The 11,907-nt window shown below is 42.5% G+C and overlaps 1 protein-coding gene across 1 annotated transcript; it reads right to left on the bottom strand.

Moving 5' to 3' along the window:
- Positions 1-65: 65 nt before the first annotated feature.
- On the bottom strand, positions 66-11,856 carry DCLRE1C (DNA cross-link repair 1C). The gene is given in 15 exon segments (XM_057366430.1): positions 66-1,517; positions 1,519-2,459; positions 2,954-3,054; positions 3,857-3,945; positions 5,530-5,584; positions 5,743-5,879; positions 6,477-6,578; positions 7,096-7,236; positions 7,397-7,469; positions 7,715-7,816; positions 7,905-7,960; positions 8,628-8,687; positions 9,749-9,833; positions 11,544-11,595; positions 11,717-11,856. Coding segments are annotated over 15 exon segments (2,142 nt in total). The 5' UTR covers positions 11,826-11,856; the 3' UTR covers positions 66-1,478.
- Between the last annotated feature and the right edge of the window lie 51 nt (positions 11,857-11,907).

Genomic DNA, 11,907 nt, shown 5'->3' with positions numbered 1-11,907 from the left:
ATCCTGTTAAAGGCAGCCCTGAACTCACATGCACAATACAAAATGAAATGAGCCAACAGAAGAGGTTCTGCTCTKGCTTTATTCACAGAGGTAATTCCAACAGCAGTTCTACTGGCTCAGGCTTGCTAAAAAAAACCCCAAGCTGGTAGATCACATTTGGAAATTAGGTTAACAAGTCCCACAAACAGCAGAAAAGGTAACAGTGGAGAAATACATGGATMTTGAATATCCTTAAAATCATACATAGATTGTAACAATGCTTTGTCTCCTCCTGCTTCTGTTCCCTTTGGCAGAATGCTGGCTGGTTTAACATTCACATGTCACTAAACATGGCACAACAACTGAAGGCACACTTAGAGGGGAGACATGTTGTGCTAAAGTATGTTTAATTCTTTGGGACATAAAACCACATGGATGGAAAACCTCAGGGATTTTTAGGTGACTTCTGTGGTTTGGATATTTCATAGGCACTCCAGTTTATGAAGAATTTGAATTATATTTCTATTTTAGAAGCTAAGAATTTTGGCAGAGTGTTATAATGGCACACATGCATGGAGAATGTATTGTCTTGCTTCAAAACAGTGAAGTCTACAGAATGTTGCAGAGGAGGTGAAATTTTGTAATACAYGAGCCTTAAGTAATGCAACCACATGTCTGGGATACCAGGTTACCTTCCAAGTTACCTGCCAGAGCAGGACAGAACTGGTAACTTGGGCACCACAGGATTTTATTTTTAAGTTTTTCTGAAGAAAATTCAGAACAAACCGGGACACATGGGAACTGATGACAAGTTGTTTGCAATGAGTTGGAGATGAAGCGTAGACAGCGGTCTGCAGTACCTCACTCAGGAGTTAAAGCCAGACACCACTTGCTCAGTGAAAAGAGCAACTTCTTGAAATGAACAATTTGATTTAAAAAACAAACTAAAAACCCCCTCACAATCTCAGTAATTGTTTAACCTGTTCTGCAGTTGTTTTTTAAAAATAACTGCAGTGAATACTGATTAAATTGTTAYAATAATGATAAACAGTGGTAAGAGTGATAGAAGCCAAATAACAACTGTCTTTGTTTGCATGGTCATTCTTAGGTGTTCCTCCCGACAGTTAACAATGCGGTATTTTATTAAAACCTGAGATCACATTATAAAGGCACTCTTAGAGCTTATAATAAAACCACTAAATTTTCATTTAGTGTTCTACCCTTAGTTTTGTCTGGTCCATTTTTTGTCTACTTACAGTCCTGGAGAACAGAACCTTGGGAGGTAGAAGGCTTTTATAGTCTCTCATGAGAATAATTCCTGAATACTTCCTGTTCAACATTTCATGGAAGGAACAGTAAAGTTACACAGGCTGTAAATTCCTTGTTCTTACAGTAAGATTTTTCATATTTCTGAAAAAAGCATGACTCAGCACAGCTGCAGATAGTAACTGGCAGGAAAGAGAAAAAGAATAAACATGTTGGCTATTACCTCAAAGTAATCAGTTATACCTGTCCTCAGGAGACTTTTTTCTCATTGATTATGTTTTCACCTGCTGCGAGCTTCTTGTATAAATAGTGCAGTCTATCTGGCTGAGGCGCTTCAGCATCAGGAGTCAAGGGAATTTCAAAGTCAGAGGAGCTCTGGGAGTCCCTCCTCAGCTCCAGATCAGGAGTCCTGGAGTTGTCACTTATTTCCACCAGCACATCCTGAACATGGGCAGCACCAGCTTCYGCAGCTTTCTCACAGCCTCTGCTTTTCAAGTCACAGGCACCATCATGGGCACAAGGTCTGTTCTGACCCAGTGGCTTTCCCCTGCCACTGTCTGACTGGCTGTCCCTGGGAGTCTCCTGCAGCATGGGAACCACTGCTCTGCTCCCACCTTTGCTGAGTTCCAGGGCACTTCTCTCCTGGGAGGTGATGAGCACTGTGTCCATTTGGCTATCCCAGCCCTGGCTCCCCTGCTCTGATATGTGTGTTGACTGAGAAGAATTTTGGGAAGAAATGTGTGTTGAGTCACTTAGTCCATCTGAATCGCTGAAGAGTGACTGGGACCCACCAGCATCTGCTGAAGACGGAATATTGTCCTCATTTTCAGAGCTTTCCTCTAGTTTATTACCTGTGAAGAATTCACCCCAGCAAGGGACATTGGCATTAGATTCCTGCTGGTCACTAGTTACTCCATTGAAATTGGCTGAGGAAGAGGCATTTGGCTCATGGGAAAGAAACGGAACTGTATTTTTTTCAGATTCTTCTTCTTCTTCATCATCATCATCATCATCATTTGATTCCTCACAGTCCACAAAGTCTACATTGAGGGATGTGCAAGTTGTGGTCCCTTGGTAACTTTCTGTGCTCTCATTAATGTTTCCTTCAGCATTTTCAGGCTGTCCTGTGCTGGAAGGCCTGCTGTCTTCCGTCTGTAGCTTTGGAATCTTAGGCCTTGTAGAAGTTAMTTCTGAATCAAAGAGATCATCTTCATCTGTCAAGAAACAAACAGAAAAAGAAAATCACTAAGAAAAGTTCATATCTCTGCTAAAAACTTGTTGAGAGCAAAGTTTTAATAAAAATTAATTTAGTATAAATGGAGGAAGAAGTTCTTTAACCCAGCTGGAGACTTTGCAGGATGTTATTGACAGTGTTTGCCTTGCCTTGTCTCGACCAGTGCCTAACTGGGACTGTTAGGATACGCTTTCTAAGGGCTGGTCTATGACTGAGGGAAGGAACACCATCCAAAAACTTACATGCCTGTTGGGCATTAAGTATATTTAAGACTGCAAAGAAATGCATTTTTACACAATTAGTACTCTCTCACCCTCCTAAAATCTAAGTTCATTTAATTTTATTTTAATTTCTTTTCTCCTTTCCAGCTGTTGCTTTGAACACACAGACAGCGGTGAACATCAAGGCTTTTGGCACCTCTGCTTCAGTCTCAGACTTCCATTTAAGGTGCAGTAGCACCAGCAGAATCTTTACCTGTATCAGATAATTCTCTCTTATGGGCTCTCTTCAGTGTTCCTAAGGGCTTGTACCTGGGTTCCATGTTTCTCCTGTATGACCTGCATAAKGGCTTTAATCTAAGGGGAATGAGAAAAGCGGTTAATATTTAGAATTCAGCACATGCTTTCAGGAGCAAAAGTAAAGCTTTTAAGTTGTTTTAAGTACACTGCTTCATGCCTTTCACAGGCACTGGCRAAAAAAATGTTAAAGGCACCAATACCTAGGGCAAAGTCCTTGATTCATTGGCGAGCTTCAGCAGCTGAAAGGGAGAAATCTCTCAATATACACCTTGGAACGTGTATACCAGTTGATAAGTAATTTAATTCCTTGCTTAGAGAAGATGACAGTGTTCAAGATCTGACTGCAGTTTTATTTAGTAATTATTAAGTGGAAGTCTCTTTTCTTACTAAAGAGGAAAGGAAAACTGAACAGGAATCTTTGTTCTGTCCAGACTAATAGACACCATAACTCTCCTGCTCCCTGAGGGTGCTTTTTCATCTGCCAACATCTGCAGCAGCACAAGAGAATTGGCCTTTCTGATGCTGGGCAGAGGGGAGGAGTTCAAGTCCCAGAGAAACCCTTTTTAAAAGAATCTTCTGAGAAACAAATAGAAATGGGTCACAGACCACAGCAAGATCAATGTGTATTCAGCTTCTCATCCCAGCAGAAAGCCTCTACACATAGATTACAATCTCTCAAGCTCAGCTCAGCAGACTTGTGTGCTTCAGAAAGCCCAAGTCTGTGTGACTGAATATAGAAAAAAAAAATCTGAATTATCAGACAAGTAAAGCAAAAGGAGTGGCCTGGGATTCAGGGTGGGAATTGTCCTTACAGAAACAGAGTTTGGATCACCTCCCATCAGTAACACTTGTCACTTACATTTCCATAACTTTGTCTTCTGTCCTACCCATTGGCAGTACGTTGGGATACACATTCACAGGACAGATATAGCTCAGGAAATCCTTGATCTAAATTCCAGGAAAGAAGAAGCAATTTAACATCAACAGTTAAGAATGCCACTTAAAGGTAGCACTGATACAAGCACATCCACAATAATACCAATAATCTTATTWAAAGACCAATGTAGCCCATGTCTATGGGTATCTCTGGAACAAGGAAACAGGCTTGAAAGGATGCTGATAATTTAGCCTCACCTAACACCTCACTGCAATTATCAGTTACTATACAGACCATCACTATCTCTGAAAGAAAAGGCTGGGCAGACCTGTAATGTGATCCAGTGCTTTCCTGTCCTTACTGCTGCTGATCTTTTCAAACATTTTTCTTACTGGACTTCAAGTCTCCAGTTGGTATTCCAGATCAAGTATTCATTTCCTCAAAGACTTTTCCTAAAGTCTCTCTTCAGTCCCCTGTAAAAGCCCATTACGACAAAACAYATGGTTTTTTTCAAGCCTTACTCTGTTGTCTTCTAGATGATCTCCAGTAAATTTCTTCAAGAATTGTGTYCACTTTGGGGCACTCCTGCTGAGGMTTTTTCAGTGCTGAGCACTGGAAATACTTGCAGGTTGTAGATTACACTCCTATCCACACAGACAGTAGGCCTGTCCTGGGGTGAACCATGATGTTATTGCAATTTTGTATCTAGAAATTATTTACTGCTATTTTTTTGCCTGTTGCTGTTCCCTTTGTTAGGAAATTGGGKTTTTTTCCACTTCTATCTACTTGTATGCATTCCTTATTGCTGGAAAGAGATAGGTTGAATCTATAAAGGAAGAAAACACATTCCAGKGTGTTCTCCTTTAAAGTGTCTCTAACAAATACAAGCACCCATCTATGTTTGCATGTGGAGGTAGGAGKGTTACAGTTACACAAACCCCCACATTCCACCAGCAAATTCCACACTGGGACCTCCAYTGAAAATTCTGCCTGGCAGAGCAAATTTTAACTTAACGAAGATCTTAAGAACATTACTGCCTTCCTCAATTTTGTAGTGCAAGACTTCGTGACAGTTCATTGTTAACACTGATCAAGTTTCAGTTCAGTTTCTTAGGAGAAAGAAGTGTTTTTAGAGCTGTGTCAAGTCACATTAAATGAAAGTGACTGTCAGGAGGATGCTGCCATGACCAATTTCCTTTTAGTCTTTAACACAGGAAGAGGGGCAACAGCAGCAATCAGGATGTGAGAAAAATTCTGTTTAAATGTGTSGGCAGAGAAAAGAAAGCAAACCCACCCAAATCCAAGTCACAGGAGATACGCAATGTATGGTAAAACAAAACTCCATGCTTTAAGCATTGCATAGTTACACTATAATCTAAAACAGAAAGACAGTCAAAACCACTGTAGCAGTGACCTGTACACTGAGAACAGAGAACAAAAAAYAGGCTTGTAATCCTACCCTACTTTAACAAGTTCCTCTGCAGCTACATTAAAATAAATTTCTGACTTCAGCATCCCCAACTTCCTATCCCCTTATGTCTTATTACTGACAAGATCTTTTTTATTGTGACAAGTTATGTCATTGACTCCAGAATAATCAAAACTTTTTTACATTTTCTTAATCAATGTATATTCAGTACTACAAGTATACAGACCTCACTGTATGAAGAGTGGAAAGAGAAGCAAGCTCTGTATGAACTCTCCCCAGTCCTAAAAYAGAAGAGGCACAAAAATTAGGTAACTGCTTTTCATCCTTGGTCAACAGACCAGCATAATCTACGCTTAAAGTCCATTTTGAGATTCAGTTGTACAAATGTCAGACAAGATACAAACTTGAAACAACAGGTTTCTGCGGCCCAAATGCTTACCTCACTATTACATTTGTTTTCTTTTTCCTTTCCCCAAACCACATAGTGGAGGGTTTGATGCTGATTATGTGCAAGGGAGTTCCATTGTGGCAAGTGATCCCACAGGGCAGTCTGTTCCCTCGGAAACAGTCATCATCCTGTCCAGTGGAAAATGAAATTATGTTTAACGGTGACCTTTTCTAACCAGAAATTAAGAAAAATCTAGCCAAACCAAGTTCTCTCACTTCCAACTCCCTTGAAACACTTTTTGTCACACCTTGCTTCTTCTGACCGATTTCCTTTGCTAGCTGCTCTAAGACCGATGCCCCARTGTGCCATTTTGGGTTCTACCTGTGCTTCTCCAAGCTGGATCCTCCAGCCTGACAGACATCCTGGAATGGGAAGGCCACATGTTAAAACCACACAGTGTGTGGCTGCAGCAGGGATMATTTTACCCGCTTTTGATACATTGAAATTGATCATACCTGATTGATCTAGTCAGCTGCTTGTTTCACTTCACTTAAAAGTACAATTTTCAGGTTTCAAATACAAAGAAATTATTCCTAGCATAAGCTAATGCATTTTTCCTTTTTTTAAAGGAAAAAGAAAACATTTTCCTTTTTTTAAAGGAAACTTCAACCCACTAACTTAAGTTTTCACTCTGCTTTCCATTAAGCCACTGTTTCACCAGTCTTCATTAGCCCAACAGGCCCCAAACCAGCAAAGTTAGGGGAGGCTTTGCAGAACAAACGCACCCGAGGATGTCGACAGGCGTGAATCTGCGTGTGTCGGTCTGTGGTCACATGGCACAGGATWTCTGGCATGTTCCTGAACATATCGAGTTTATTTGTGTGCACCTAGAGAAAGGCAGAGTTTACTCTTCATTAGTTCAATGTATTTGGCAGACTCCAGTTGGAGCAGCTATACAGATGTGATTCTGCTCTCCCTGAATGCTGGCAGGCATTTAAATTATTACTTCCACTAATAATGTCCAAGCAGAGTTATGTCAGCCAAAACTTGGACATCTAGAACAAGTAGATCATACCTTCTATGCTGTTGAGGGATGAATATTCATAACGAAGTACAGAATATAAATACTATTAATGCTGTATGTAAAAGACTTTTATCATTCACAAAATAAAAGGGAGAGAGATAAACACTGATTTCAAAAACTGGGAATTAACCTCTCTTTTGGAAGTCCAGATGTCCCAGACTGAAGTCAACCAGTTAACTAATTTTGAGCACAACTGCACTTTTTAAGAGAAGTTAATGAAACAGGAGCAACTGTCACMTAGAGCAGCCCTCTGAACAGCCAGTGACTGGCCACAATCATTACTGAGGATCTGTTCCAAACAACACTTAGAGAAACATTACCTTGATTCCAAGTTCCTCACTGAGGTTTATGAACAAATACTCATATCCATAAGCAGCTTTGCAGTTCARCCACACAACATGATTACGAGACAGCGAGGTCCAGCTTCGCACTAATTCCAAGATCCCATTTAAACATTCCTCCTGAAAAGTGTAGAAAATGCTGTCAGTCAGCTTGGAAGATACTTCCAAAGTGCTGTKATTCGGTAATGCAAAATGGCATTGCTTTGCAAGACTTACCTAACAAAGGGGTGGTTAATTAATTAGTTTTAAGGGGTTTTCCTCTCAGTGTTTTTAGACTTACCCGGCTTGGTATGTGGTAAAAATTGGGATCACAAAAAGTAGTGTCCAAATACACACTCTGGATGTCCTTTACCCTGGAGAAATGYAGTATCAGAGTAAACATTGCATTACAGTGCTAAGACACACCATTTTCTCTCTCTACAAAAGAAGGTAACTGTACCTCTTTATTAGAAAGAATAAGTCAAGGGAGGCTTGTAAATGCAGTATTGCAATTATATTTAATCCAGAATAAAAAATGAAGAAAAAAATAATGAATACCTAGCCAAATTGTCTATGCCATATGGTCTTCCATTCTTTCTATAKCCCACAAATAGCTCACCTGGTTCCTGAATGCAAAAGCTCCATTCTGGCTGCTTCTCCTTTTGCAAGCCTGAAATCCCCTGTGTACAACACAGTGCCATTCCCACCTTCAAACAGAAACCTGCAAACAACAACACGYGGGTCAAACTCATCAATATAAAGCATTAAATGCTCGGTGGTGAAACATTTWAAGTATTGAGTTGACATACATGACTGAACCTGGACAGTGACCAGCTGGCAGAAGTGTCACCACTATATCTTCTTTCTGGAAAAGAMAGGTTAGCATTATTTTCAGACTGTAGTTAAGTACTACTGGTACTTTCATCATCACAGTGAAAGCAATGCATTACTCCCCACAGTCTCCTGCAGCATTCAGCACTGTTTTTAAATCAGAGAGTATCTTCACATTGCAACAAGCATTAAAGAGCAACAACCATCCTGTCACGGCAGAAGAGAGGACCAAGTATTGTATGGTGTCCATAAAGCAAGTTGGACAGAAGGCAGTTGTGCTTCCTTGTATCCTGGTGAGCAAGTACWGAATCACAGAATGGGCTGGGTTGGAAAGGACCTTTAARGTTTACCCAGTCCAACCCWTTTGCAATAAGCAGGGACATCTTCAACTASRTCAGGTTTCTCAGAGCCYATTCTAACCTCRAATGTTTCCAGGGACAGGGCATCCACCACCTCTCTGGGCAACCTGTTCCAGTGTTTCACCATCCTCATTGTAAAATGCTGCTTCCTTATAYYTAGTYTRAAWYKAMWMKMKWKTMRWTTMARACTATCACCCCTTGTTCTGTCACTAGAGAAGAGGAGGAGCACATACATGTTAAAAGAGCTTGTCTGCTTTGAATGTTGCTGCTGTGTGTCCTGTACTCATTTAAACAGCATTACTRCCCATGACTAATATGAATCTTTCTTTCCCTGTAACTTACTTCACCAGATGTTTCATCTTCTAAGGAAATCTGGGTTGGAGTTTCAACTTCCAATGCAACCTGTACAAAAAGATTAATTGCATTATAGGATTTACTGAACACTCTGTTTCATGTTTACAGGTAGATATTCATTATGCAGACATCTCTGGCACTCACTATGGCTAATGCTAAGCCTGTAAAATTAAACTCATTTTCCCATAGTAAGTCATAAATTTCCATTTCCAGTGGAATAGTTTTCTGAAAGTTATCTAAAAATTAAATGGAGATACCTCAACCAAAAGTGTGCATGTGTACAGAAGTTAGAGCATGTTGGATTTCTTGTAGCAACAGCTCTTGYTCCTCTGTGGATCTCATGCCTTATTTTTGGATGACTACAAAGCCCAAARCATCCCAGTGCCAGAGCACAGCAGTGGATCTTCCTAGGATACCTCTGTGCTGCAGCACTTCCCACTTCCCACTTCCCCCTGTTACCAGAAGCAGAGCCCACAAATCACCAGGASCACATATTCCTGTGTTTGTGCAGAGAGAATTATTTTTATTTCTGTAAAAAAAACTCATGTTCAGTTTCATAATATCTCTATCTGCAAAGGGAAGCAAATAACTACAACCTGTAGTTAACACTGTACTGAGTGTTAACAGTCCCTTGCAGTTTGGCTTCAAACACTGGAAATCATGAAAAATATTAAGTTCTTGAGTAATTTTATATGATCTAATTTCTTCATGTTATAGTCCATTTTCCAAAAAGCAAAAGGAAAAGAAAATAACTACAGATTATATATACTCCAAGCAATAAGAAATTTTAAGTGAAGCAAATGAGAAAGTAAGCACAAAGACACATGAGCAAGGTAAGGAAATGAATACAAATTCCAGAGTACAAATGATCAATGTAAAGATGAAGGCCATGTAAAGCTGAAGTTGAGAGAAAAGGAAAAATTTTGTGGCAGGAAAAATAATTAAACAACAGAGAGCAATAAACCAATCCCACACAGCAAGCAGCAGGAAAGGCACTTAAGCCCTGAAACACTATCAACACAAATATTTAGACAATCTGAGGAGAGGGGAACTTCTTTCCAAGTATCACTGCTCAGAAAGTGCCAATTTCAAAATAAACACACACTCACAATATGATTCTCCCAAAACTTGTATTTCCAGTTAGTCAACAACAATTCCTTAGTTACTGGTGAGCAGTATAGTTTAACTTTCAAGCTGTGAGGAGACAAAAAACACAGATAAGTGTTTTTTAAGGTAGACRCAAGGAACAATCTAATGACACATCAGTACCTGGCACGCAGTACATCAATCCCTAAGCTCAGAAACYTCTCATATGAGGAGACCTGCAGAGCTTGAAGCCTGCAGGCTATTTTTAAGCACAACAAATCCAAACTTACCCCTGTGTGCCCCCGCCTGCATGGCTTTGCGTAGATATAAATGCAATGTGTGGTACATGGTCATGTRCAGAACTATCTGCTTGTTTCTGTAGCCCTGCACACACCCCTGGAACAAGCATTTGGGACAGTCAGCACACAGCAGAACACTGAATACTCCATATGAAGCTTAAGCTTGTGCACAGAGACATGATGAGCAAAGGGATTCTCTGCTTACATCTGAGGAGATGCAACATCTACTCTAATAAATCAAACAGAGCCTAGGAAATGGTCCACAACCTCCCTGGACCCACTGCCACATTTGTTCATCCTCATGGTGAAAAAGGTGTCCCTTGCCCTTTCCTTATGCACCTYCATGAAGAGTCTGGCTTCATTTTCTCCACCCCTACCTGCAAACAGTGATACGATTGTCTCCTAAGGCTGAAGACACCCAGCTCTCTCAGCCTCTCCTCACACATCMCATGCTCCTGTCCCAGACCAGCATGGTAATCCTTCTCCAAAACACTGTTGGTTTACTGTCCAGAGGAGCCGAGGACTGGACTCAGTACTCCAGACAACTCTTACAAGTGGGCCAGAGGAGAATAATCGTCTCCCTCAAATTGCTGGCTGCCTGCTTGCTTATACACCTCAGAAAGCACAGCTGGCTCCCTTCACTGCACAGGCACAGCACTGTCTCTGTGTACCAACACGCTCCCAGGGAATAACAGAGAGATCCTCATGAAGCTCATAAACATCATGTAGTTCAACAAGGACAAGTGTACCCGAGTCTGGGCAACCCCTGGTATCAAAAGACACTGAGGAATAAATGGGTTAATAGCAGCCCTACAGAAGACTTCRGGGTAGTGGTGGATGAGGGGCTGGACATGAGCCAKYAGTGTGCATCTGCAGCCCAGAAAGCCASTTGTATTCTTGGCTGCATGAAAAGCACCATGGACAGGACAAGGAGGGAATTCTGTTCCTCGGTTCTGCTCTGGTGAGACCCCACCTGCTGCATTCAGGTCTGGGGACCCCGCACAGGAAAGACAGGGAACTGCTGGAGCAGGTCCAGAGGAGGCCATGACGATTCGTAGAGAGCTGGAGCATCTCTCCCATGGAGGCTGGCTGAGATAGTTGGGATTCTTGGGCCTGGAGAAAATTCTGGGGAGACCTCACTTCTAAAATTTAATATTTAAAGGGCGCTTTCAAAAATTATAGGGAGGGACTTTCTACAAGGTCATGGTGGGGACAAGCAGGGGTGATTTCAAATTGAAAGGGGGCAGGTCTAGATTAGACACAAAGAAGATGTTTTTTACACTGAGTGAGGGTGGTGAGGCACTGGAACAAGTTGCCCAGAGWAGTTGTGGATGCCCCGTCCCTGGAAGTGTTAGAGGCCAGACAGGACGGGGCTCGGAGCAACCTGGTCKAGYGRGAAGTSTCCCTRTCYCATTCCCATCCTGTGATTTATGRCCCAGGRCAGCTCCCCACGCCGTTCTGCTCACGCTTTGCCTCGCACCAGCCGCCTCCCCGAGGGCTCCCCGCCGCCAGCCCGTACCTGCCCTCCAGCCTCCTCTTGAGGGCGGGCGCCCGCAGCCCCTTCATGTGATCTGGGGAGAGAGGCACCGGGTCAGTCGGGGGACACACGGGGCGGGCCGGAGGGGAGGGACACACGGGGGGAAGGGCACACAGAGGGAGGAACACACCCGGGGGACAGTCCCGGCCCCTCACCCTTGTGGCAGTGCGACAGGAAGAAGGCGCGCGCGCGCAGGTTGTCGCGGTCGAAGCGGTCGATGGACACAGCCGGGTACTCACGCGTGCGACCCCCGAACCGGCTCATGGCGGGCGGCGCGCGCTTCCGCCCGCCCGGCCCCCAGCCAATCCCGACGCGACCCCGCCCCGCGCCGACCTATCAGGGGCGG

Source organism: Malurus melanocephalus, unplaced genomic scaffold (assembly GCF_030028575.1).
Source record: "Malurus melanocephalus ecotype Western Australia unplaced genomic scaffold, MMel_1.1 scaffold_65, whole genome shotgun sequence".
NCBI classification, from domain to species: domain Eukaryota; kingdom Metazoa; phylum Chordata; class Aves; order Passeriformes; family Maluridae; genus Malurus; species Malurus melanocephalus.
Note: the sequence above shows the minus strand (reverse complement) of the source record. Positions and strands in the feature narration are given on the sequence as shown.